Raw genomic sequence first — 24,781 nt, forward strand, 5'->3', positions numbered from 1 at the left:
ATGTCCCCTTTGAATCCAAACTACACGAAATTCGATCTATACACTCAGTTGCGTACCAATTTAGTTTTGACGGGAGACTCATTTGGAATCCAGGTGAGTCTCTCGTTTATGAAGTTCTCAATCAGCTGAATTTTTAACTAGATTTCAAGTTTATCCATCAAACTGAAACCAAACCCCCAAAAAAGGACGACTTGAATTCGATTATGTGAGATTTGACTTATAGTTGATAACTTCAAGGACACCAAGCCAATCTCAAGCAAGAGCCACGTTACGCACATGGCGCGAAATCCTCTCCCAACAAAGGCGAGGACCCGATACTTGTGTAACAAATCCTCATAAAATACCTAACCGGTAGTATGAGGATGAAATTGTTCCCCGCCTCCAGTTACTGGGGGTCCTGTAATAAACGCCGTCTGTATGATACAGGACTACTCTGATATCCACATCCATTCATCGAGCCTGGTAATTCGTTTGCAAAACTTTCGTTAAAAATCGTAATGCCATCACTAGTGAACGATCCGTTGGGTACTTTCTCCTTGTCCGCCTGCATTCATAATGCCTTTAAAAGGGTAGTCAATATCGTTTCAATTGACTGGATGATTGAGGAATGGATTTATCGTAATTTTTGCTGGTTTGTTTACGATAAGCGCTGCGTTGTGGTCCGCACAACTTGCATTCGATTGATCCTTTTGAAGAGCATTCACCACGGTTGTGGTCGATATGTTTACAATCTACGTTGCGGTATAGTTCGAATTAATTAGTTATCTTGGCCCATTCTGCAGCAGACTTTTTTTTCTTTGATTGGCCTATTCTCAGTTTGCGTTGCATTATGGCTCTTTTTTGGCTTTCTTGGATTCGACCTCCTCTACTTCTACAGGCTTTTATTCTGGTTACTAGTTCAGTTTTAACCTTTGTAGGTCCGGAGTACTCTTGTCATCAGTGTTCGTAGACTGAGTTAATCCCAGTATGTTTGTCGATGGAGTATCCACTGGAGTACCGTGCTTCCACAAATTCGCGTTATTTCATTGTTATCGCTTGTGGTAGAATGCGAACTTTGTTCTAATCGAACATGTGTTCGATTGAGAATTGATGGCATCTTCTGATAGAGGGTCTCCGTTCACCAAAGCCGGTGATGAGCCTCCAGCACGTTTGTCCCGTGTGGTGTTTATTACAATCCTTGGGTTGAATCTTGTATGTCACACTGTCCATCACTATTGAACATAGTTTCCACTTCAGTTTTGATGGCGTCATCCGTAAGGTGTTCGCACGTTTGTAGGCCACCGTTGGGCCATATTGTCGTAAGATCTTGTGATCATTTCATCAACCTTCTTGCTTCCTCTGCGTGTTGTTGAATTGGTTGCGAATTTCTACGCTAAGCGAACAGGACAAAATACAACTAATCCACAGCCAAACGAGGGAGCGGAAATTCCGATAATTAGATGTATTTCACACGCTTTAAAAACAACCCACAAACAAGATGGTATGTGGTTGGTATACCGTAACTTTTTATTCTGAGCGTTAAACCTAACTTGAAGTGACCATGTATAGGCTACACAGAGTAAGCCCCACCAGGTGCTCCTTCCAGAAAGGAAGAAACATACGACAAGGTTACTCGAATGTATCGCTTTTGAAGAGTGATTTGGCGTCACCCGGGAATCGATGTCTCTTGGGGTTGTTGGCATTGTATCCTAATCAATGTGAATTCTTTGAGTCACGTGGAATCGTACCACAATAAATGATTGCACTCATTGGCTAACGGTACACTGTAGGGTGTTGCTTATTATCAAGTAGTAGATGGAAAAACAGTTCAGTGATTCCAGGCAAGTTAGTCTAAGTTTTATTGTTCAGTGACGAGCGTTTAAGAAGGGTCGAGAGTGATAAACAGGCCCTTCTTACATCAAACAAGCAGGTTCGAGACTGCGCCTGGTCTCCATCATTCAATGCAGCAGTCTGTTTGACCGTCTACCCTGAGTTTCGATTGTCGTGAAATTGACAACATCGGCGCTCTGTGCAATCGTTTTTGAAAGTCACTAGGTGAAATTCATGTCATCCAAACGACCCAAACCGGTACATGAATGCACGCAGCTTGGAACACTCTCGAGCAGTGCAAACTGAGTGAACGGGTGTCTTTATTTTGAGAAGACGGTTAAGTTACCGAAAACGCCAAGTAGGAACAATAGAGCGACAATAAAAGTGATTGTTGGTGGTGTGAGGATATTTAGGTTTTTGTGAAGCTTTCGCCCTGTAAGTGAAGCCAACCTATGCTGTAAAGCCGAGAAACACCGTACAGCTGTTTCATGCTTATTGGGAGTCATCAGTAGTGCGCATCTAACGAAACCCCGGAGAGTCTCAAACCCGGATAGTAGTTTGAACACTTAACCGTTTAGCAGTGTGGTTAAATCGTACTTAGACAGGATATAGCGTCGCTCATCCTTCAACAAATGAGGGCAAGATTTCCGGTGGTATGCAGTGGTGAGAAGTCAGCGGAATGGTGTTACTTGGATTAGTAAGGATGCATTATGAATCAAAAATAGTATCAGATGTGTGGCTATGAAGAAACCAGACAGTACGACCAAGGTCACTTCCGGTCACATTGGTTGAAAGCCGCACGTGCAACGTTTCGTCAATCCCGCTATGAGGACTTCTTAGAAAAGTGAAAAGCAAATCATGCAGTTCCTAGGATTGCAGTAACATTCGATTAGGGGCAAAGGTCTGTGAAGAAACCGAACAACATAAACATACCTGCGAACATATAGACTTTTCTACGAAATATAACGAATTTCAAACGAATGGAAGTGTGGTGGTGTTGATAGGTTCTAACGGGTAGGACGGGCAAGGACATAGTAACACTGGTAGCCCACAAAAAGAGATGTTTTACTTGGCTAAATAAGTCATACATAGCCATATGGTACGTGTGACCACTCTATTAATTACGTAGGGTGACGTGGTGACTCGAAAACCAGGGTGTTATGTGCTGCAAGGTAGCTGACGACATAAGACCACAATCACACGTACGGAATGCAACGGTTTCAGATCAACCCTAATTAGCCACATGTTAATGAAAATTCTCTGTCACCAAAAACGCTTCCAACAAACATAACACAAGGACATCCAATGGAATGGCAGCACAATAAAATGATGCACAGAGACAACTACGAACATGTGATATCAATCATAAAAATATATTCACACGAATGACACGCCAGCTCTACGCTCAGAAATGTAGACAGTTATGGAAAATTCCTACAGCGTGATTCGATCGATGACTGTTGTAACGAAAGGATCGCATTTTGGCAACAGCATGGGCCGAGTGGGCTAGTAAACCAAAGCAATGGACATATTAGCACCACAGTTCAAAAGAATGAATGCCTTTAACGAAATAAGGCATTTCAGCTTGGACGAAGAGCAACTGAAACTATGGTCTACATTTTACGGGGAGATATATGGATGTTCGTTAACCAGGAACATTCATAGGAATCTGCACCTGAATTATACGCAACGACGGAATGACAGGATACTTCAGAGTGCACGAAAATCCCACTACAACACTAGCTATGGGACTGAAATACTTCGTGACACCAGTTAGCACCATAAAATCAAGTCGGTAGAGATAAGGGGTTTCACAGCCGTCATTCATAAGCACTGTTTGTATTTTTTTGCTAAGAAACAAAAATTCACGCTGGAGTAATATTAGTTCAGGACGTACTTTCGTTCCATAAAAAGAGTACTGTTCCTGCAAAAAACTACCGTAAAGTTCCATTCCAACAAACTGAAAAGTTAGTGGTTTCGATACTCAGGAAGAGGTTGTTGTCGATGTGATGACAACGATGACAGGTTTCGCCATCAAGAAGTTTTACACCAGTACCTCACCTGACTCAGTTGTGTGACGATGGCAAGATTGGGTGGCTTCATACAGGCACCCATGAACAGCACGAGATTCTCGTGTCGAGTTTTATGTAGAAGCGCAACTTCCCGCTTGAACGATTCCAAACGAGCCGCAGCGTCTACTTCCTCTGGATCGATGTCAATACGTTTCACCGCCACCTCACCGTGCCACTTTGCTCTGTAAACAGTCCCGAACGTACCCCGCCCGATCTCATCACCAATGACAAGGCTTTCCATTGGAATATCCCATTCTTTTAAAGTAACTGAAATCTGAAATAAAATTTCACAAAGGTGGATTTATACAGTTTAAACATCCAAGTTTAAGATATCGGCGGACAAAAACACCCAAGGGACCGAGTCATAAAACACCGGTAGGACTTCCTACGAAGAACCATTCACAAGCCCAAGAGCCGTGAAACTCACTGTTATTCACAAACAGGGAAAACATTAACCCAAGTTCATCAACCAAGAGAGGAAGAAGAGGAGCAGAAGATGTGTGAAGCCTAAGGAAAAGCAAGCAAATAAACCAATAGCCAGAACAATATGCAAACGGATGCGGATCATGCAAAAGACGGTGCCCATGACTAAACTTACATCAGTCGCAACCTGATTCGTATGAGATGCAGCAACAGAACGAATGAAACAACAAATAAACAAACCAACTTCAAGGGTACAAAGAGAACAACATCACGGCGGAGTGTATCATTTCGCACACCCACCATAGCCACAAACTTATAAAACGTGGTAAAATAACAGGGGATGACAGATTGCGTGCTGAAAGTTTTTTTCCCCAATCATCGAATCAATAAATATGGGGGCTAAAGAAATATAAAAACGACAGGTATGCCCTAGCAGACATACCTGTGTCCTTAGAGAAGATGAGTCAGATCAAGGTGCCTACACCTTGATATTGGAAGACCACCCTCAGGAGTGCTCGGAGCAAGACACAATCAGTGGGGTTGATCCAGCATTCTTTGCGAAATCTATTCAGCACATTAGAGCACTCACAGCACATCGACAGATTCACTTTCGCCAGGCAGTCCGGTTAGAAAGCGGCAGCCTGACCATTGCTTGGATTGGTGACACGTTATGCCTTTATGGTTCCCAGTCACATGTTATGGCAATTATGTGGCACTCAACCAGGAAGGACCGAAGATAATATATTACTCAGCTTCATTGTAAAAGCCAGTATTTCATGTTGGCCTACCTTACGTTAAAAACTCCATCAGCAAAGGTTGTGAATGGAAATAAGCCCTTCCCTTGGGAATTGATTAAGAAGCCGACTTCACGAAGAAGGCTTTCAAAGAAGACTTTCAAACAAAAGATGCAATGCATGTGGTTGGAGGAGAAGGTAGTCCAAAAGAGTTGACATGAGGAAAGAAACTTAGCAAGAACAGTCTAGATTATTATGCTGCTTATTGCTTGACGAGTAAGATGTATGAGTCAGCACTCTACGTAATGATGCAGAGCAGCCGACAGATACCAGATGCTTCGCATGGCTGTTGACTTTAGCTCTTAAAACCTAATGGCAATTACATGAGACATTTTTTAAAGGAAGGGGACATGAGAAGAGCGGCTTCCTGTTTTTTCCAGGCAACAGACGGAGATGGCTCCACTTTGAATCTATCTACTTGCTCCTGATGCATTGCAAGTTGACGTGTCGGATATCCCTGTGTCTTCTGCTCGAACTAGTCAGCAGCTGGTAATGAATGAGTGACTTGGAAAAGGCTGGCGGTTTGTATACAAACAGAAATTGGAATTCAGTGACCGGAGAAAAGGACATAAAACAACTTAGTGGTTAGATAGGTCATATAAATGGCAGCTTATGAAGGCGCAAGTTTACCGGGGACATAAGCTATAAAATACACAGACGGACGGTCGATAGGTTGCGAATTGAGGCTAGCAGAAAGTTTCCGTTTCACCATCTTTTTCATATAATCATTATTTGAAAAATGGTGATCCCCGTATCGCTTGCCAGCACTTTATACACATATCCCAAGACAAAATTCAGGTTGTCCAGATTAACGGACCAGGTTTGGCGCCAGCAGGTTAAGCGGGTAGGCCACGAAATTTTAACCCAAGGGTATGTGGTCTGAATACCAATATTCTTAACTGGGATTGACAAGCCTGTAGGTGTCGTCGTTTGTGTGCCTCCGCAACCCAACGAGCCATATTGGGTGGTGTCCGTGCGATACTCACAATCTCTCATATCAGGTTGGTCAATGTTTAGTGGTCTGAACAACACAGCATCCTGATGCTCCAGGTTGGGATTGGGGCGCGTGGCGACTTGCTTGCTAAAAATGGCAATGCATTTGCATTTCCCGACTAATCCTGCTGCCTTGCGATCAGGTATTTGAGCCATCTGTCGATGTCTGGACGCCCTGACAATATCCCAGCCCATAAACCTGTTGGTTCTGGTGAACACTCACCAGCTCTGCTTAGTGATAAATATGAAATCCTCAGCCATTTTCAAAAAGGGTGTTCACAGATAGCGGCCGCCGCGAAGAAACTAGTGTGACATCGGTGCAGTTAGACCCTTTTCGTCTCTTGTTTTTCCTCATAAGGATGGATATGACTGGAGAACAGCAAGCGGGATTTTCGCCGGGAAGGGATTGTGTGGACCGTATATTCACCATCTACCGGTTGTCAGAGCCACGACATGCGTATAGACGCCACCCTAAAATCTTCTGTTCCTTGACTATAAGAGTGTGCTCGATTCTAAGGTACACTTGCGAAACAGGGTATATTCTGGAAGCTCGTCAATATCGTACTCTACTTTTATTCACGCAATTGTGAGGTCATATGTATGGGGTGCTCTTCAAAAGCTTCCCAACCAACAACGGTGTTCACTCTTTTTTTTCACTATCGTCATTGACAAAGTAAATTTTAAGGGATCTCCAAAAAACAGATCCGTCTGGTTCAAGCGAGATCCTTTTTAACGTGGGGTATGCAAGCGACTGTTAATATTCTTAAAACGTCCAAAGAAGCCAAATTATTTCCAGGAGAACTGATCAAGGTCATCCAACACCTCATATGCTCGAATATAAAAAGTTATGCTGCTGGACGCGCAGTGTTGTCAGTTTCTTTTCAGATTGTATGTCTAAGATATAGGCACCTGGGAATACTTGTGATAGTCCGTCACCATGTCCTCTCCCTCACCCATTCTCTCCTATCTATTCTTGGGGTTGAAATACAATTAGACACAGTTTGTTGTTGCACGGCAGTGAAGCATCAGTGTCAACACTGATGCTGCTGTCTCATGATGATGATGATCATAATGATGATGAACGAGAACGGTGTGTAGGTGCGGATATTTATCGAATCAAATAGCCCAGAACATAAGGTTGACGGAAACTCGGGGACTGCTCCTACCTGATGAGCCCCAAGAAGGGCGAAACCGGTCGTGGGCTGTCGAAGAGTTTTCAGCAACCTTGTGAGTAGTTTCCTCTATGAAAAAGCCTACAAAGTTGTTCACCACTCGATGACTGCGTTAGCCTAGGTAGCCATCATAGCAACTATATACTTATGGAAGTTGCATAGTGTCTGTATCTTTACTACTGCATGGTGAATTGTTATATTAGTCGAACTGGTAACGCCCGACTTTGGGTTAGTTCAGTGGCCGAAGTCAGTGGCTCTGCTTATCCGACTATCTTTGTCTCGTCTTGGACAACCTAGCTGAGTGCGGCCTTTGGGTTCTATGGCAGCTATACACTGAAAACGTGGCATGGGTGAAAATTTTGTTTTCAGACATTCGATCATAATCAGGCGAAAAAAATTATCCACTGTTAGATGGCTTCATTCATTCAGTCATATCCCTGATAAGAGTCTGCGCTCTGGGAAGGATTACGGTTGAGCAGAACCACTGTTTGTAACATCCGGCCCCATTAATACGGGGCCTTCGAATGGTCAGTCGTCGTGACCAGCTGGGAAAAACGTGTGATCGGGAAATGGTCGATGTCGCCGTAGTTGTATTTAGATTATTATAGTTCGATGCAATCATGTGGCGCCCAAGAAGAACACTCGTCTCTGGTCCACCAACGTGTGGACACGGAATGGATTGTTCCGCAAACAAACAATCTCGGTGCTTGTGAAAAAACAGGTAGAGGTTAGGCGACGAGCAAACAAACGTACGCTGTTAGTCCGCACTAGATTACCCGTTTCGTCCTGACTTTCCATCGATTCCAGCGTGTGCACCAATCCCTGGAGTGCAAAAGTATGAAAAGAACAATAAAAATAGTTCCTTGATGGAAGTTGCGGTGGTCTGGTATGATCAGAAAAACCATCGGGAGACCTGTTTTGATGACGCAATCGATTAATTCGTCAAATGTAGATAATATTATGATGATGGGTGCTGACAGGTTGAAAACTGTAGACGATGTATCTAATTTTGACCGTGTATCATCCTCAAAATTCGAATGCTTTATATTCTAGTTAGTACCAGACGTAGTACCAGAGCGTAATCGACAGGATGCTAGCACAAGTGAGTGGTGGTGTGTTGACAAGCGATCGGATAGACGAGGTGACTCTCATCCTCATCAAACAAACGCTCTGATTGCCTTTCATTAAAGCCAAAGTTCTTATAGTGAAGTGGACTGTAGAACTGCTCACTAAATAGTGACTGGTTTCATCTACTTTTCGGCGACCTTTTACTTGTTTGTCGTCAGCAGTACAGGCCAATAATCCAAGAAGACAACCTAGGAAGTAGCCTGATCGTCCATTCGGTCTTCGATGCATTCGTTTTCGGACGCAGGTCAGCTAGTAGGAAAGTTATCATCTCTATCAGAACAACAGCTATGTAGTAGTGGTTCGGAATCGAACTTTGACGTCAAAAAACGAAATAAGTTCGTTGAAGTGAATGTTTTGAGGAGCTACCTAAACTTGGTGGTTCCCGCACATACAAACTTCAAGGTCTGTTTCATTGTTTAAACAAGGCTTAGTTTGCCAAAAGATAGTAGCGTTTCACTTTGCTGTCTAAAAACATCAACCTGATGAATGTGCAGACAGTAGCTCCAGAGATGAAGAATAACAAATTCATGGAATAATGACAGTGAACTACCAGTCGGTAGGAATGCGTTAACTCTGGTGTGTACGTGAGTTTTATCACCCCTGACAACTGGCTAACAAGCTGGACCCTGGATAACTAACAAACTGATGTCAAAATGTGGCGAATTAAACTGCTTCCAGTAACGTAAATTGATGAGCACGCCAACCCATATTCGTGAGAAATCTTGAATCACATACCAGCTAGTTGAGGACAAGTCGTTTGCGATGTGAGTGAATCGCATTGTGCATGCTCCGTCAAAAGTTAAAAATGAAGACAAATACTTTAAGAATGTTCCCCGAAGTACCCGAAACCGGACGATAGACTGATGTATGTTTTCGGCCGATCAATAGATGATGCAACTATGGGTTTTTTGTGTGGTATGACGTCTTGCGTTTTACGTCGTTCTTAAGGATAAACATGCATCGAAAAATGGTTAGGCCTCCAACAGTTCTTATCAGAGGCTAATTAGAAAGCGATGGACACGCCTGGCTATAGCTAAATCACCCAGAACAATCCATTGCCCAGGAAATACTCGAACGTTCTAAATTACAAACGGAAACGGTGTAAAATAAACTCGGAGGTTGCATGTTATTGGATGAATCAAATCAAACAGAGGAGACAAAATGAATCAAGTCTCGTATGCGTATTACCTAATGAACACCAAATACAACAAGATGACAGAACTCTTGATGCGTTTACAAGATTAATGGTATTCAAGAAACCGAGGTAGCAAGGACTCTGTTTGAAAAAATATCTGCACAGTGAGACCAGATATGAATGGAGACGACTGAAATATCTCTCAGCTGTCCGGCCGACCTCTAGTTGGTTTGGCCTTCAACTGTGACCACCTTGTAATCCCTAACACGTACGTGTTCGCGATAACCAAGCATGCGCAAGATCAAAAACTAACAAAAAGGCGATCGGTAGCATGATAATGCTAGTCGAATGTAGGAAGGTTCAGTGAGGAAATGTCAGGGTTAAAAATCAACTGAGCAAGAACTTACGTCTACCACAGTTCGTTCGCTCTCCGCTGAAGACTGAGTACTGAAACGCGAAGATGAACAGGTATAATTAAACTGTACACTGACTGGCGCCTTAGTTCATTACAGAAAATACTTCCTATCCGTAATTCAGAGCTATGATCGAAAGGCCCGAGGTTCGTAAGCACCCTATAAGTGAGTAATCTAGAAGTATCTCAGTCCTTGAATCTTTACTTAGTTAAACATGGTAGCTATAGGGACACAGAATACCACGGCTGAACCATTCTCATATATTGCAAAAAAGCTACTTTTATATACAAAATTTCTAAAGTTTTGTTTGAACTTAAAAGTCAGTGCACCAAGGAAAGAAATAAAACGGTAAGCTGAAATCGTCAACTTTCTCCGAGAACATCAGGGTGAGATAATGCTTCCACTATTCCAAGGATGGAGGGACAACTTAAAATATAAAATAATATATCCTTTAAATGGGATTCAGTGCAGCGCACTCAGAGAGACGTCTCAGAAGCGAATACGGTGTTCCATAGAAAGAAGCCTCACCCCAGTGCTCAGATTGGAGGATCACGGCTCTTGGCATGGTTTTTTCAAGAGTAGAACGAGATCTGTCAAAATGACTACGTGTGCCGATTCAATACAGCACTGAAGTCCACAAGTACTACCAAAACGCCAACTTAACGGAGGAAAAGCAAGGAATGAGACCGATGCGATGGTACTTAAAGCGCATAAGTAGCAAAGGACTCTCTGGAGCAAGCAACACCACAAAACTCACCTAATTAGCTGGATGTCTCTTGCGTTGTTCGTTGTGCAGGTATGATCGGATTGTGCACCATCTTTGGCAAGGTGACTCGGTACTGCAAGGATGCCATAAGAGAGAGAAGGGGAAGAAACCAAGATGTTAGCAAAGTCACGGGTGATTAGCCCGTTTCGATACACAACAACTTTAAAGGCAGAAGAACACACCACTTTGCTTCTGGTGAATATTCCAAGTAGTATTTAGTACTAAATGAAAAAAAACTATTCATCACCTTTATTTACGCTGAATATGTCAATGTAGAAGTGAACACTAACCTGGAAATTCGAAGTGATTGGAGAAGTGGCCAATATGATGAGGTGAGTGAGAATGTCCCAAACTGGAGGCCGCAGGAGTTGCGTAGGAATGCGCACCAACGGGGGAAGACAACAAGGAGGTATTGAGAAGCGAGGTGCAGTGACCCACTGTGGCGTACGGTGGAGAACTGTGTGACACTACTACCGTTGCTGTTTCGGTCCCTTGACAAGGCGACAGGTGAGAACTGCATACAGATGGGCCAACTCCGAAAGGAGAGCCTGGTGCTGAACTAGTGCATGAAGATGCACTATTAGATTCGGAACCCTGGAAGAGAGAGGATATTGAAGTTTAAAGTTAACAGGTGATCGCGAATCACATCCATTTTATTGAGTGACAGGAAATTCAAGCCCACTTCAAAAAAGTTTCGTAGTCGATATAAGATAAGAAAGACGATAAATTCGAGAGGCTTAACTTGGGCAAGTGCTAAACCCTATCAATACGCAGCACGCAGGACAACATAGGGCCTTTATTACAAAGCTGCAATAGCTGTCGCGTATTGCTACAATGTACAAACTAGTACACGACTCAACCGGTGTGCAGGAACAAGCTAAACTACTTTAGTGTTTTAATGTGGTTCAACATTAAACTAGGTGGCACCAACGCATTGGATCGTTTCACTGTGGTACCATACCGATGAAACTCGGAGAATGCGACGAGAGTATGATAATGATAGGTTTCGCGAGAATAGACAAGAGCAGTTAAAGATCCAAAGGAGAGGTCCCAACAGCACAAAGTAGCTCGCATCGTATTCTTATATCGGATAAATGCAGGCATATCCGAGATTCAATTTCCGTGCGCCATGCCCATAAAAATCACACGTGGATGCATATTTCTGACAATCTTTTTAAAGTGGTACAAAGTTACGTCGTGATTGAGTTGTTTATCTTATCAAGCGTACTGAATTCTACACCGAAGTGAATATGGCGATTACGACTCATGGAAAAGGAACTGTCAGACAAGAATACAGCTGCTTTACATACTATTCCACATATTTTCCTCATCGGACACAGGAAATTACTCACCTGAAACGCGGGTGTTGAGTGCGTTGGCCGAAGTCCTGGTTGGCCACATAAACCGGCAGGGACATTGACCTGTGCCTTGCGATTTGAATTTGGTGAGCCTTCATAAAGGACAGAAAAAACTGGTCATTCAAGATCAACGACAAGGAAGTTGAGCTGAAAACAGCACCCTAAACCGCAGTTTTGCAATGACTCATCAGGTCGACCCTGTGGAAAAATAACCATGTCAAAGACTTGGTCTGCAGATCACCGCGTTACTGCTAATGAAACGAAAGTTGCTTCTGTTTACTTAGATCAGGTTTCTACTTCCGAATGAGGTGCAATCGGTGTGACTATCCTCTGAAAACGGTGTCGTGGTGAACCATCTGTACACGATTTAGGACACTGTAGGGTAAGACTGTGAACTGCTCTCATACACTTCTCTTGTAAGCCTAACAAACCTCATAACTCTCGAACCATTGTTCATATCCACAACGTGTAGATGCCACATTTGGTACTTTCTGTCACCGGACTCAGTATCCAACCAACCATTTAAGACGTTAGATTTATGGAAACTGAACAACGGTGTTATTGGAAGTTTACTGAATAAAGTAGAAAAAATATCAATTGTCTGGAAATCCAGAAAACATGTGCCAAATTGTAGAGTAACACCGCAACACAGTCACTCATCATACTCAGGGCTCACCAGATTTTATCCGTTTTCTACGTGGTAGGCGGCGTTCAATCGATAGAAGGCGACTAAATTTGGCGATTCAGTTGTATGGAACATGTATGCACCCTTCTGAGCTTGATAAGACCAAACACGCGATAAGCTAATAATAAGTTTTCAAAACATCTGCCGGCAGGCTTTCGCTCAAAACATTCCCCTCAGTAGCTGATGCGCGGTCAACCCTTGCAGTGAACGTGAGAGTCGCGAGTTTAGAATAAATCCTGAAGGCCTTATGTTATACGTAAAGATAAGTCAAAAACGACCGCCCGCGAAATGAAAGACATTCGATGAAACTATATGCCTTGGGGTAACGTAGGAACTACTGTAAAAAAAACCGTCACGTTCCAACAGGACGCCTTGTTAAAAACACAGCTGTTAAAGAACGGGATGCGATTTGAAAAGCATCACTTTTGTATCCCTCCCAAATGTAGGGAGGGTTGATAAAAAACCACTCTATCGGATGAGACCATTGGTATGTCAGCAGTCGATACCAACCAAAAGGCTCTGCTATATGTATAAACCAATGACTGTAACTTCATTCGTTTGTAAAGGGACTTGCGTTCGACAGTTAAAGCATTATGTACTGGAAACCATTTAGGACGGAAACATCCGACATGGTGCGTGAAATTCCGCCGAAACTTAAACTTTCAAAAAAGACACAAAAAGGGTTTTGTAAAACCCATGATGATATGAACTTAGTAGCCGTAGGAAACAAGGTGCACCCTGATATAGGTCTTCATGATAAAATACGAAGCCCAGATTCGTGACACGCAAGTGTAATAGCTCTAGGCAACTTTGATGAACCCGATGAGGAAGAAAGACCCCATAATAGCGACAGTTCAATCACGCAATCATGTATCCACTCAGAAATCTGAGTTTCTTCATATGAGGAGATCCAAGCAGCATTTCTGTGACCAACGCATGAAAAGGGTCATTGCCTGCACTGACCAAAAAAGATCGTTATAAGGTAGCTGAACGTTGATTTCGACTCCATAGGCGGCTAGGCATTACGACAGCGCCAAACGATAAAAAAAGCCGCAACCGAAATTCCGCAAATAGTTAACAGGAAGCCTTAATAGGAGTTCTCCCACATCAAGTAGTATCACGCAAAGCTTTCTTTTCAACTTTGTTTTTCGTGTGCGGAAATTTAATCCCATGAGATCGAAATGCTCCACCAGTGTTTGGTTTTAGATAATGGTTATGAAGATAACACGCCTCCGGCTCTTTGGCAACTCGCTCCAAATAAACAGCAATACAGCAAGATTAGGATTAAATAAACCCAAGCCTATTTCTTGGAAAATGGCTAATCGATTTGGCTGACAAGTACACCTAAATAAGCTGCTTGATTAGTTCCGGTAACACGATAGAATGCAAAACGCTTTTTGGATAAAGGACACCCCAAAAGTCATAAGATCAGTGTGTCTGCTAACGATAAAGTACCAGTGTATTTGATCCATTTCGATGTATCAGAAACATTGCCCAGTGTGGGTAGCTGACAAGCGACAATTTCAGCACTGCCCTGTTCGACAGGTAATGCCGAGATATATCAGTGAGTTAACTCGAATCCGATAGACAACCTAAGCACAGTTCATGGGCTGGGCTGATGGACCATGATGGATGCCTGTGCTGCACAGCTTGCCTTGTCCAGTTATGTATTGAGTGGGAACACGCTACATATGTTCAAACAAGGTCTTTAAGCGTCATCTGATATGGGGACAGTGAAGCAGGTCACACAAGTGGTTGGACATTATGAGTAACATAGTCAAGTCACTTAGTAAAGAAGCTCCTTATATCAGTACTATCACCGCCAGTATGTAGGTATACGTAGCACCCACAATGAAAGTCTCAAGCAAACGAGCCCTTTTACAAGTTGAAACTGCTGGAATTGGAAACTCGATAGAGTAAATCACAATCTACGGCATACTGATATTCTTTCACACTATATGCAGACTGTCCTGAGAATCCGTTGCGAAAACCATTCATAAGTCATTGAATACGAGAGACTCCATCGAATTTGCAGTTCCACCAACTTCCAAATGAATGTGAGCTCAAAAGCGAAACTTCACAACAATCAAGTTCCCCTCATCGAGAGTGCCTAAATGAGTGCAAGCTATCGTCTCAGATATATAACCTTTGTAACCTCCATTAAGGTATAATGAGGAGGATAAAAAACCGCAACAGCTGAATAGATGGTCTGTAGCTGTTGACACCCACAGAACTGAAACACAAAAAGAAAGAGGCACTCAAGGTTTTACCTCTCAACTAAATGAATAACCCAAAGCAAAGTTCTGTAATCACAAATTAGTAAGGCGAGTTAGACACCCCCTGTTTTTACTGAAAAGAAATTGATACCAGGAATCTTGCATTCCAATCAAGGTACCAAAGGCTAAAAAACACAATCGCCCCTAACGCCACCACCACCACCACCCGACTTAATGTCAGTCTCAACAAGAAAGTCTGTTATCTTAGGATTATAGGAACCCATCTACAGAGACCACATCCAACAAACTTTCTTCAAAGACCCATGTTATTGGAAGGCATAGGTTTAATTATCCGATGTTGCCCAGTGTGAGGAGCGATTGTGTCCAAACGAACAGAACCCAATAAAGCGCGGTGGCGGAGTTTCAATTTACTGAGGGTAATCACAATCAACCAAGCAGCCGCCTATATGGTATTCTTCGGTTCTACCTGGTAGCAGCATGCATTCCTTAATTAGCTCAGCAACAGTAGGTCATTCGGTATAGCACCGAGAGGTTCTGACTACCTCGCTAAAGAATGTCTTTACACTTGCCCAAACCTTTAGTCGAAATTTGAAAAAGTTGTTATGCTCGGAAAGGAGAACCATTAAGTGCCTATCTAGTAACATAATAATTGCGGAGATACTGCTTTACGATAGAAGTAGGGATGCATCCAGGAAAACTCCACCAAACGAGTGTCAACCGAGACGTCACGTGACCGATCTCCTTACGGCTATCAGATGAATTCCGAAATGCCTAGTATGGATGAGCCTTACGCGGTCCGACACATTTTCATCGCGAAAAGTTGGCCAAATTTCAAACCCACAGCTTGGTGACTGACAATGGCTTCGCGAAGTTCTACGGTCATTAAGATGGAACAAACTAGTAGCCACGTTTTCGACAGATGGTCACATTAAGAATGATGCTTTCATAAAATAATAATATGAGTAACACGATACGTGACTGCATATTTAAAGTACATGGTTTATTATTTCGCCAATATTGGAAAGAGAAGGAAGAATCCGAATAAAAGCTGATAGTAATTCCAAAAGAGCATATATACTGATGTACCATGCAGAGATAACCTTTATTGGGATGCATGGATTAGCAACATCAGCTTCGGTAAAACAACTATAACGATGTGGTGGTGAAAGACATGTGGGACTGAATGATTGGTTGCCAGTACAGAATGCAAACGGAGCTTTTTTATACCGAAATGTTTCTTCGCGATAAAATTAAGGTGTGGCCTCAGCAAAGAAATGTACAGCTTAAATTGACACCGAAGGAATCCGTTTTTTCAAACACCCTTTTGGGTTCGCATACAAGTCAAGTCCAGTCAGATCAAATTGAAGCAGAAAGAAAAGCACAGAATTTCCCGCTTCTAGTGTGTGCCATCACACTAATACCGTGACGGAAAACCATAGCGGTAAACGTGACCCAAGATCCATATCTGATCGAGTGCATGAAAGAGACAGAAGGATGTCATGTTGCGTGACTCACTTTTCGAATCAGACGTCTCAGGCACACACTGTAGCCGATAGCATTGGGCGACACAGCCTCGGTGAACCTTTATCCTGTCCAGAAAGGAACACAATTAACCGAAGTGTAGATTTATTGTATCCAACTGGGGTCTGTGGTAATCACTGATCTACGGGTCTTCTACCCAAAAGGAAAGATACTGACAATAAAGAGTGATACAAATGGCTGGAATAAACGACATTAGATGGAGATATACTCTCATAGTCAGGTGGGATAACTTAGCGTGCAATGGTGACGGTGAAACATCCAACCTCGGTACAGTCAAGGATATGCAGTTCTGAGCACCTGAGGTAAGAACAAATGATGCTAGTGCATTACTTGAGTTACAGATCAGAAACAGTGACTGTATCAGTGGAGAACTGGAATATCACCTGATATTTGAAGTCGTGATTCGGATTACCCAATTAACATGTTGCTCGGGGGACAGTGAAACTGGTGCATTCACAACACTCGTAGATAGCTGACGTGCGAAAGTCAGGTTTCAAACCTTAGGACCCCACTAGGGCACTTTTCGTGAATTGAGAGGAAAGTTGGGTGTATAAGCCATTAGGCGTTTTTCGAAGACAAACAATAACAACTAAGGAACCAGCTACAGTGTAATCCCGTGCGATACGTTTCATTGGAACTTTGAGGGACTAAGGAAAGAAGACTAGCAACTAGACGATGGAGAGCAGTCTTGCCAAGCTATTAGAGACGAAAGTAAACATCTCATGTGCACAGAGTTTTAGAAAATAGAACAGTTTCAAGCGTCTGCTTGAACTTTCCTGGCCGTTCTTCCAAAACTAAGCAGTCATAGACGAATACTGCCAAGCATTTCCATGGTTTCCACAGTAACCTTCACCTTCCGTCAGAGGCGGAGTCTGGACACTGGACAATAGACTACTTGCAAGCTTCATCAGTAGTTAACACCGTTAAACTAGTTTGTCATGCTGGCCGGACTCCATTGTTCCAGTGATCCTGCAAGATACTCTGGGGATTAATGGCAAGAATACCAAAGAAGGTATGTTTGGTGACAAATCGCAAGAGTCGAACTTCGAGAAGTCATGTTTCGAGGTACAGTCGAACTGTTTTTCTCGACAGGAGTGTTCGAACTGTGGGTTGGTCGCCAGGGGCCAATATGCACACGTTTATAGAAGCACCTGATGGGTAAAAACAATCAACCCTAGAAAATACACAATTTAATTGCACCAGAGTTGATCGTGAGCGCTGGCAACCTATCCAATACGTCCGACAAACAAACATATCTTGCAGAGAGCAAGATGCTATTCTAAGCGTATGAGTGCATTGTCCTGGGGCGGTCCACTCGAAATAAACGAACAACACGCCGCAAATCGTGAACACTCCATAAATACAGCTGTAGCAATCTTTATTAATATTGAAACACTACACTAACGTGAAAGTGGGTGGAAGATCAAACCAAGGACTAGCATAGCACTCGAGACTATCAAAAACACAAGATACCAGTTTCTGGAGAGAAACAGAAACAACAGAAGTAGTTCGACTCGATGTTGTTCATGTTCGATGTTGTTGTTCGATGACGCATGGAAAGTTCTGCTGCTGTTGAGGAAACTCGGAACACGTGAATGTGATAGTTTTACGACCTTCATACTCTCCAAACTCATTCGTGAGCTTGGCTTCGCAGATTCCATCCTTGTCGAAGTATTTGTTGAGCAGGGTCCCTTGTCCACTATGCGTCATCCGTATCAGAATATTACCAAGAGAGATACTGGAGATATCGTTACTTAAGATGTGGACACTCCGAGATTATCACTATCACCGAACATCAATGCAAGTGCTTTGTGACTAGCCACACGATGAAGACATTCGGAACCGGTTACTGTATCTAGTTGAACAGGGTCCGGAGTTGTCACCTCAGAAACATACCACCGAATGTCAATGTCTTGTCAGTCTCAGGGCTGATACTATGATGAGCGTCTCAGCCTGAGACGGTATGCAAATTAATCTCCAAAAGGCAGTCAAATTTTCAAAGGACCCCTGGAAAACTGCCAACAACCTATTGAGTTTGAGATGAATGGCATTTCCTACGCCATCAACCTCACCGTGAAACCACAGCTCAGCTGGTGCAGTTGAAAAAGTCACACAAAAGGAATGCTGCGTGGACAACATCAGCGGTCCAAGAAAAATTGGTGAGGCACAGGTACGCACTCCGGAGCCATGACCAACACATTCACCCGGTCGAGGAAAATTTGTTAGTGTCCACCAATGATAAACAGGTTATCATCAGATTTGATACAGGCTCGGGCACAATCCCGATGTCACAGCGAACCTTGGACATGATGGAGGGACCATTGGTTGAAGATACGAGGCGCACCGTCCACGGCGCATTTGGTGGAAACAGGAAACTGACCGAAAGGTTGAACTGCTCCGTGACGTTTAGTGGGGTTCAATTCAATGATATTTACTGTCCCTCGATCTCCTAGGCCTCAACTTGGTTAGTGAGCTTCAACTTTTCAAGCAACCCCTCAATGCCGTTCGTAACGAAGCAACTGCAGACGGTGGCAATAGTTTCACTTTAACGATTTTGTGGCCACTGCCGTTACAGTAAAAACGGAGACAAAGAGAAGCACACGAAACACCAAGCCTATCCCGACATCAGTGGAAGCTTCACTTTAGTTCAGTTTGACGAATCCTGCAGAGTTGCGTCTGTGACTTCCTTTAGTCCATAGTCCCATGTTCAGGCTTTCAACATAAGTGCGCGAATCGTGTCCCTTGTAGGCTACGGAATGCAACCTATAGCACTATATGTATAGATACAGAGTCGGATATTATTCAAAGAACTTGCGCTGTGCGCAACGAAAGGCAGTCTGACAAGTGCGTATAGTCATAGTGGAGTGTGCAAAATGATTAAGATAAAGGCCCAAAGGCGACAGCTTTTGCTCTGAGGAGTTGGAAAACATAATGGCCATAAGTGCAGACTAGAACAACAGACGAAAAATACATCAGCACAAACAAATCGGTGTTGAGGGTAGCGATTTCTCGAGAAAATATACCAAGTGCTGACACAAGTCAGTGTCATCCAAGGTTGAATCGCTTTAACACACCGGCAGCCAGGACGGCGGACGACTTCCAAGATGGTGCTGCGCCGATAATATCAAATGTCATTAACACGGGTGAAGACAGAACAAGATACCGGGGCAAAATACTCATGACTAGTCTTACCGGCAGTGGACGCAGTGTTGAAACCGAAAGCTCATCCTATTGGAACAGACTGCACACGGAGTTCCTCGGACGAAGTTACCGAACCGTGACTCGGTTTCGAATCTGTGCGCGGCGAAAAACAGAAACATGTGGTCAAGAAAAAATGGGGATACCAACAGTACTGAGGTCATTGGCTTGAGTTGCAGTAATGAATTTGGGTATAGAAAAGACGTACAGTAATATGCTTGTAAAAATAAGATGAACTATAGCTAAACCAGGGAGGCTGTTCCGTTCTTCAGCATGGCAACCAATTCAATGAGTTATGGGGAGAAGACAAGAGATCAGAGGCACGATTAGTTTCGTTCTAGATGTTCAAACAGCGATCAATTCCCGGCTGTCTATGTCATAGAAATCCATCTCCCGAACCTACAGTTTGACTGACAAGGTAACAGGTAGCAGGGTGACCCATCAGGGATATCGTGAGGCGAGTTAACTGCATATCTGATAACCGGTGGTCAGTGGTTTGCTTAGCCTGAGGACGCCAAAAGTAAGTCGTGAAAGCTTCACTTATGGTACTTCTGTGCCCAATATGTGGAAAAAGGACAACAATAGCCTATTGGTTATATCATGGTTAAAGCCCCACCTTGAGAATCAATCTTTTTATAAGATGAGACAGCTGAAGGCGTATCGCTTATGAAGGGGAAACACGAATAAGAGTTTCCATGATAATTTGATACGAGTAACATTCTAAGTATTTCTCCACTTTTTGTTCGGTGACGCACCTTCAGCATGGATGAGCGGGTCATCCCGACACCCGAACCGTCGCAAACTGATAAGGCCAAATCTGTTCGTGGATGTGGAAACGGCAGTCCGAATGTACTGAAAGACTAATTCTGCGACCAAACAACCCTTAGCGTATCAGTGATCCCGCATGAAACAGTATCATAGAAGATAAACACTTGATGCAACTCTCGATGTCCAATATTGGCGCTTGAAGGGAAGAGCTTATATGATCACTTCTATTTACCAAAAAAATAACAACATATAAGGGATCAAATTCGGCCCTTAAGAACAGCTACTTTATCCGAACAGTTTGGCAAGAGAATAATCAGATGAACTAACTCACTTATGAACAAGACCATTGATGCTCACAACCAAAGTGACCCCATTGAATGAACCCGGAAGATTGAGGACACCTGGAATCGACATACAGAGGTTCAGTGAATTCATGGTTCACTGGAAGACCCACTTAGGTTTTGCTATTGGGCACAGAAACTTAGGGGCATGAAAAAAATAAGGCAGATACGCAGTGAAATACATAGGGACCAGTCTGACTGTGTGAAGTAAACGACGAATGAACCCGCAGTCGGGACACAAAGTGTGATAAAGAAGTGAACAAATATGACCAGCTAAGAATAATTGTTTTCAAAAACCTTACATCCGAAACTATCACCTGGCAGAAATGGGCATTCTAACAAAAGAGAGCGAACAAAGACGGATGGAAATCGGGCAACACGAGCACTATTCCGTAGACCTCTACAGTTGGATACGTCAATCGACTGTACGTGGGGTATCCAGCAGGCAACTGGACGGCAAATATGAAGAAATAATAGACTAACCTAAGGGTGCCCGCAAAGCACATAAAAGAAAAAGCATCTAAATACTGTTACAACCTCTGGAAAAGCTAGATCGTGAGACGTAGTTTATGTGAGTATGATTGGGCACCACGATGTTAGGGAACTGAGTTAACTTCCCTTTACTCCTAATTAAGGTGGATTTTCAGCGTATACCAGTTGTATATCAAGTTTGGATCACTGAGTTGGACTGCTGACTTTCCCAAAAGGCAGTTATACAAGGACGGCGAATCGGGAAATCAACAGGTATCCAAATACCGCGGGGACAGAATATGCTGAAGAAGTGGACATGACCAACTCAAACGATCAAGCAAAAAAATGCGCAGAAATATCGGCTGACACAGAGGCTCTTTAGAGAAAAAATTTGCGGCCTTCGTGGTATCCTAAATATTGAAAGATACCTACGGGTGATGGTTTTGATAACTGTTTCTAGAACACCTCTGACAGCGAACCAATCAAAGAAGGGGTAAGCAACCGATAATGAACCATTTCAAGCTCCAAATTCTTTGGACACCTTTTGTGTAACCTAACAGTGACACCAAAACAGTCGTCCTGCTGCAAGAATACTTAGGCCGTGCAACATGGAGAGCACTGGTATAAGTGTGAATAAGTAAGTATAAGCGTATAAGCGGTATAAGTGTGAATAAGTAAGTATAAGCGAAAGAACACTTGCCGAAAGGACACAAGTGGGGAAGCCTGGTGTTATAGATTAGTTCGCACTGCCTAGAACATTGGATAATGGCAGGTAAGATTTTTCAGAACCGGAGAGAATCAAATCGTTCAGCTGTGGCACCTTTTCGGTGCCTAGCTTCCTCGCCAACAGAAAGAGGTACGAGGGCTGGGATACCGCTAGGTTGCGAAGCCTAACCCACTTCCAAGTCTAGGTTGGAAGACTAAACAAAACTACCAGGGTTTACATCGACCCGCTACACACGCGCCTCAACTTTCTGTATAAGCGAAAGAACACTTGCCGAAAGGACACAAGTGGGGAAGCCTGGTGTTATAGATTAGTTCGCACTGCCTAGAACATTGGATAATGGCAGGTAAGATTTTTCAGAACCGGAGAGAATCAAATCGTTCAGCTGTGGCACCTTTTCGGTGCCTAGCTTCCTCGCCAACAGAAAGAGGTACGAGGGCTGGGATACCGCTAGGTTGCCGAAGCCTAACCACTTCCAAGTCTAGGTTGGAAGACTAAACAAAACTACCAGGGTTTACATCGACCCGCTACACACGCGCCTCAACTTTCTGTACAATGCCAAAAGTCACAAACATAGGAGTGAAGTTGTGGGACATTCGATTAATTATCCCGATCGACCTCTTAAAGCCAGCCAGCTCGTGGTAAGCGCCAATCTGTCAGAAGCATTTCTCTAGTGGATAGTCTTTTGACCGTTATTCAATTCACAAAATGAACATTAGGTGTATTGTTGTTTAACAAGTATTTGAGCCCAAAAGCTAATAATCTTCGGTGGTCCCCTCAGGACCAACACAATCACCGAGTAAAGCGAGAAATTCTCAACAAGGACGAACATACAGGTTTAACGTTTTGATAAAAAGTGAATCAGCCATTGTCACCCTATGGAACTATAGTCAACGGGAAAGAGAGCTGATTACAGTCAGCCCACGAAAATTCCGATTTCGAAACTGCTACCAGCAGGCGCAGTTAACATCAGCTGGACCTATAATTGTGGACTAGGAAGTTGACTAAATGATATACTCCTATGCTGGTATGTGGTGGGTAGCACTGAGTATCCGAAAAACCACATATGGCTCGCATAATTCTATGAATAAAGCCTGGAGCTCCATCAAAAGGTCTACCGTTTTCCTGGAAAAGTCCGCTCAGTAGTGGAACCACTTAGGTCCACGACTATCCCATAGCGGCTGAGGTACTGTCACATTACTCAAGCAATAAACAAGCCAACGGTCAGTGCAAACTACGAGCTTCCCGGTGGGTGGCATCGCGCTTGAGGTTCCTCGTGGAGGAACGATTTCGCAACGAATATCAGTTGTGGTACTGTGATACTACTGTGATACAGGAGCTAAATAGAATAAAGGCTTACCAATCACGTTTTCCCCATCAACTGAAGTAGTCATCAAAGTTGGTGGCTGGATTCCTGGTTTTGGTGGCCGTGCATCACAGGAAACGCGGCGAAATGACTCAAAACTCCGCACAGCAGAAGTAGGAGTATTTCGCGTACTGGAAGCATCTGGCTTTGCTACGGATGGACAAGTCCCTTGATAACTCATCCGTCCTTGAGAACGAGGACTGTGTTGAGAACTGCTAACTGACCTTCCATGCGAGGAGGTTGGGGACAGAACAGTGATATCTTGGTAAAGAAATGCATCGCCCGCAACAATGGCAGAATCGGGGGAAAGCATATTAGCACCAGTGAGTGAGGGTCTACTTCCCAGTTCTCGAGAAATAAGAATACTGGAACTCGTAGTAGGAGTTACCCGGTTCGCCAGGTTGGACTCGTGTGACTTGCTTCGGTGCAAAGGGAACAGAAGTTTCAAACGGTGCTTTGGGGGTGGAGTCCCCGCTTGTCGGTGATCACGGGCACGATAGGTAACGGTGTTTGCATGATATCGCCTACCTCGAGGTGAAGGTGGTGGAGTGTAATCTGGAGTATGCTTTGATCGATCCGACTTATTAACAAATGGTGGTGAAATCGTGACACTACATGTAGGTTTCCCCATCCAGATTGGAGTATTCGGAACAGACAAGCCATCATCGATTATTTGCACATCCCCATCCCAAGGGAAGTTACTTCTTGTAGGCGAAGTAATCGGATGGAATGTACGGAAACCATTAATAGAGGGCAGCTGAGTCAAACAGCTCGATGTGGTCGGTGCAGAACCAACAACACAAGGGATCACATCTGTTCTAGCAGGGGATCGCCTGTCGCGATCTTTAGGAGTGATTGAAAAAGGGCGAGTGTGCAAGGCGACATTGGGTTCATTAACACCCAATTCATCCAGATCCCGGCTTGAGTCACACGGTTCGGAATCACTGACACCGTTGAACAGTTGAGTAGAGGGACAGTTCAGCGGTGAACTAAGTACAGGTTGTTTTCCTTTCTTTACTCCAGAAACATCGGGACCGGTGACATACAACGGTGGAATTGGGCCATCAAAAACCCTGTCTCCCTGAGGCAAACCAATTAGGGAACTGAGACTTCCATCAATATCTTCTTTGGTGAGACGAATAACGAGCTTGATCAAATTTCTTGTATCGTCTTCAAAAGCGAGATCATTTTCGATGAGATCGATATTGCTGCGTATTTTTGTAAGCCCTGCTAATATGTGATCGATTTCTTCCCTTGAATCCCCGTAGTTCTGTAAGATTGTGCTCACCTCGACGTCTGGCATCTCAAGTATATGCAAAAATCCTAGTCCACGGATCCTGAGTAACCCCTGAAAGATGTTTAATTAGGTCGCATCAAAAGAATGCT

At 43.5% G+C, this 24,781-nt stretch overlaps 2 protein-coding genes across 2 annotated transcripts in view; one reads left to right on the top strand and one right to left on the bottom strand.

The window, feature by feature from the left end:
* Window positions 1-23,568, top strand: T265_05787 (hypothetical protein; the record flags this gene model as incomplete). Its single annotated transcript, XM_009170881.1, has 3 exons — window positions 1-93; window positions 8,317-8,365; window positions 23,417-23,568. 3 exons carry the CDS (start codon window positions 1-3, stop codon window positions 23,566-23,568), a joined length of 294 nt encoding a protein of 97 aa, XP_009169145.1.
* Window positions 1-24,781, bottom strand: part of T265_05786 (hypothetical protein) — a gene marked incomplete at both ends in the record, with an annotated part of 34,347 nt that overhangs the window by 9,225 nt on the left and 341 nt on the right. The window contains 10 exons of the mRNA XM_009170880.1: window positions 3,871-4,155; window positions 8,017-8,085; window positions 9,934-9,973; window positions 10,697-10,778; window positions 10,996-11,299; window positions 12,058-12,155; window positions 16,501-16,574; window positions 19,720-19,821; window positions 20,825-20,894; window positions 23,390-24,743. Of these exons, the coding sequence (XP_009169144.1) occupies window positions 3,871-4,155; window positions 8,017-8,085; window positions 9,934-9,973; window positions 10,697-10,778; window positions 10,996-11,299; window positions 12,058-12,155; window positions 16,501-16,574; window positions 19,720-19,821; window positions 20,825-20,894; window positions 23,390-24,743 (2,478 nt within the window). The remainder of the gene's footprint in view (window positions 1-3,870; window positions 4,156-8,016; window positions 8,086-9,933; window positions 9,974-10,696; window positions 10,779-10,995; window positions 11,300-12,057; window positions 12,156-16,500; window positions 16,575-19,719; window positions 19,822-20,824; window positions 20,895-23,389; window positions 24,744-24,781) is intronic.

Source organism: Opisthorchis viverrini (genome assembly GCF_000715545.1).
Source record: "Opisthorchis viverrini unplaced genomic scaffold opera_v5_114, whole genome shotgun sequence".
Classification (NCBI taxonomy): Eukaryota; Metazoa; Platyhelminthes; class Trematoda; order Opisthorchiida; family Opisthorchiidae; genus Opisthorchis; species Opisthorchis viverrini.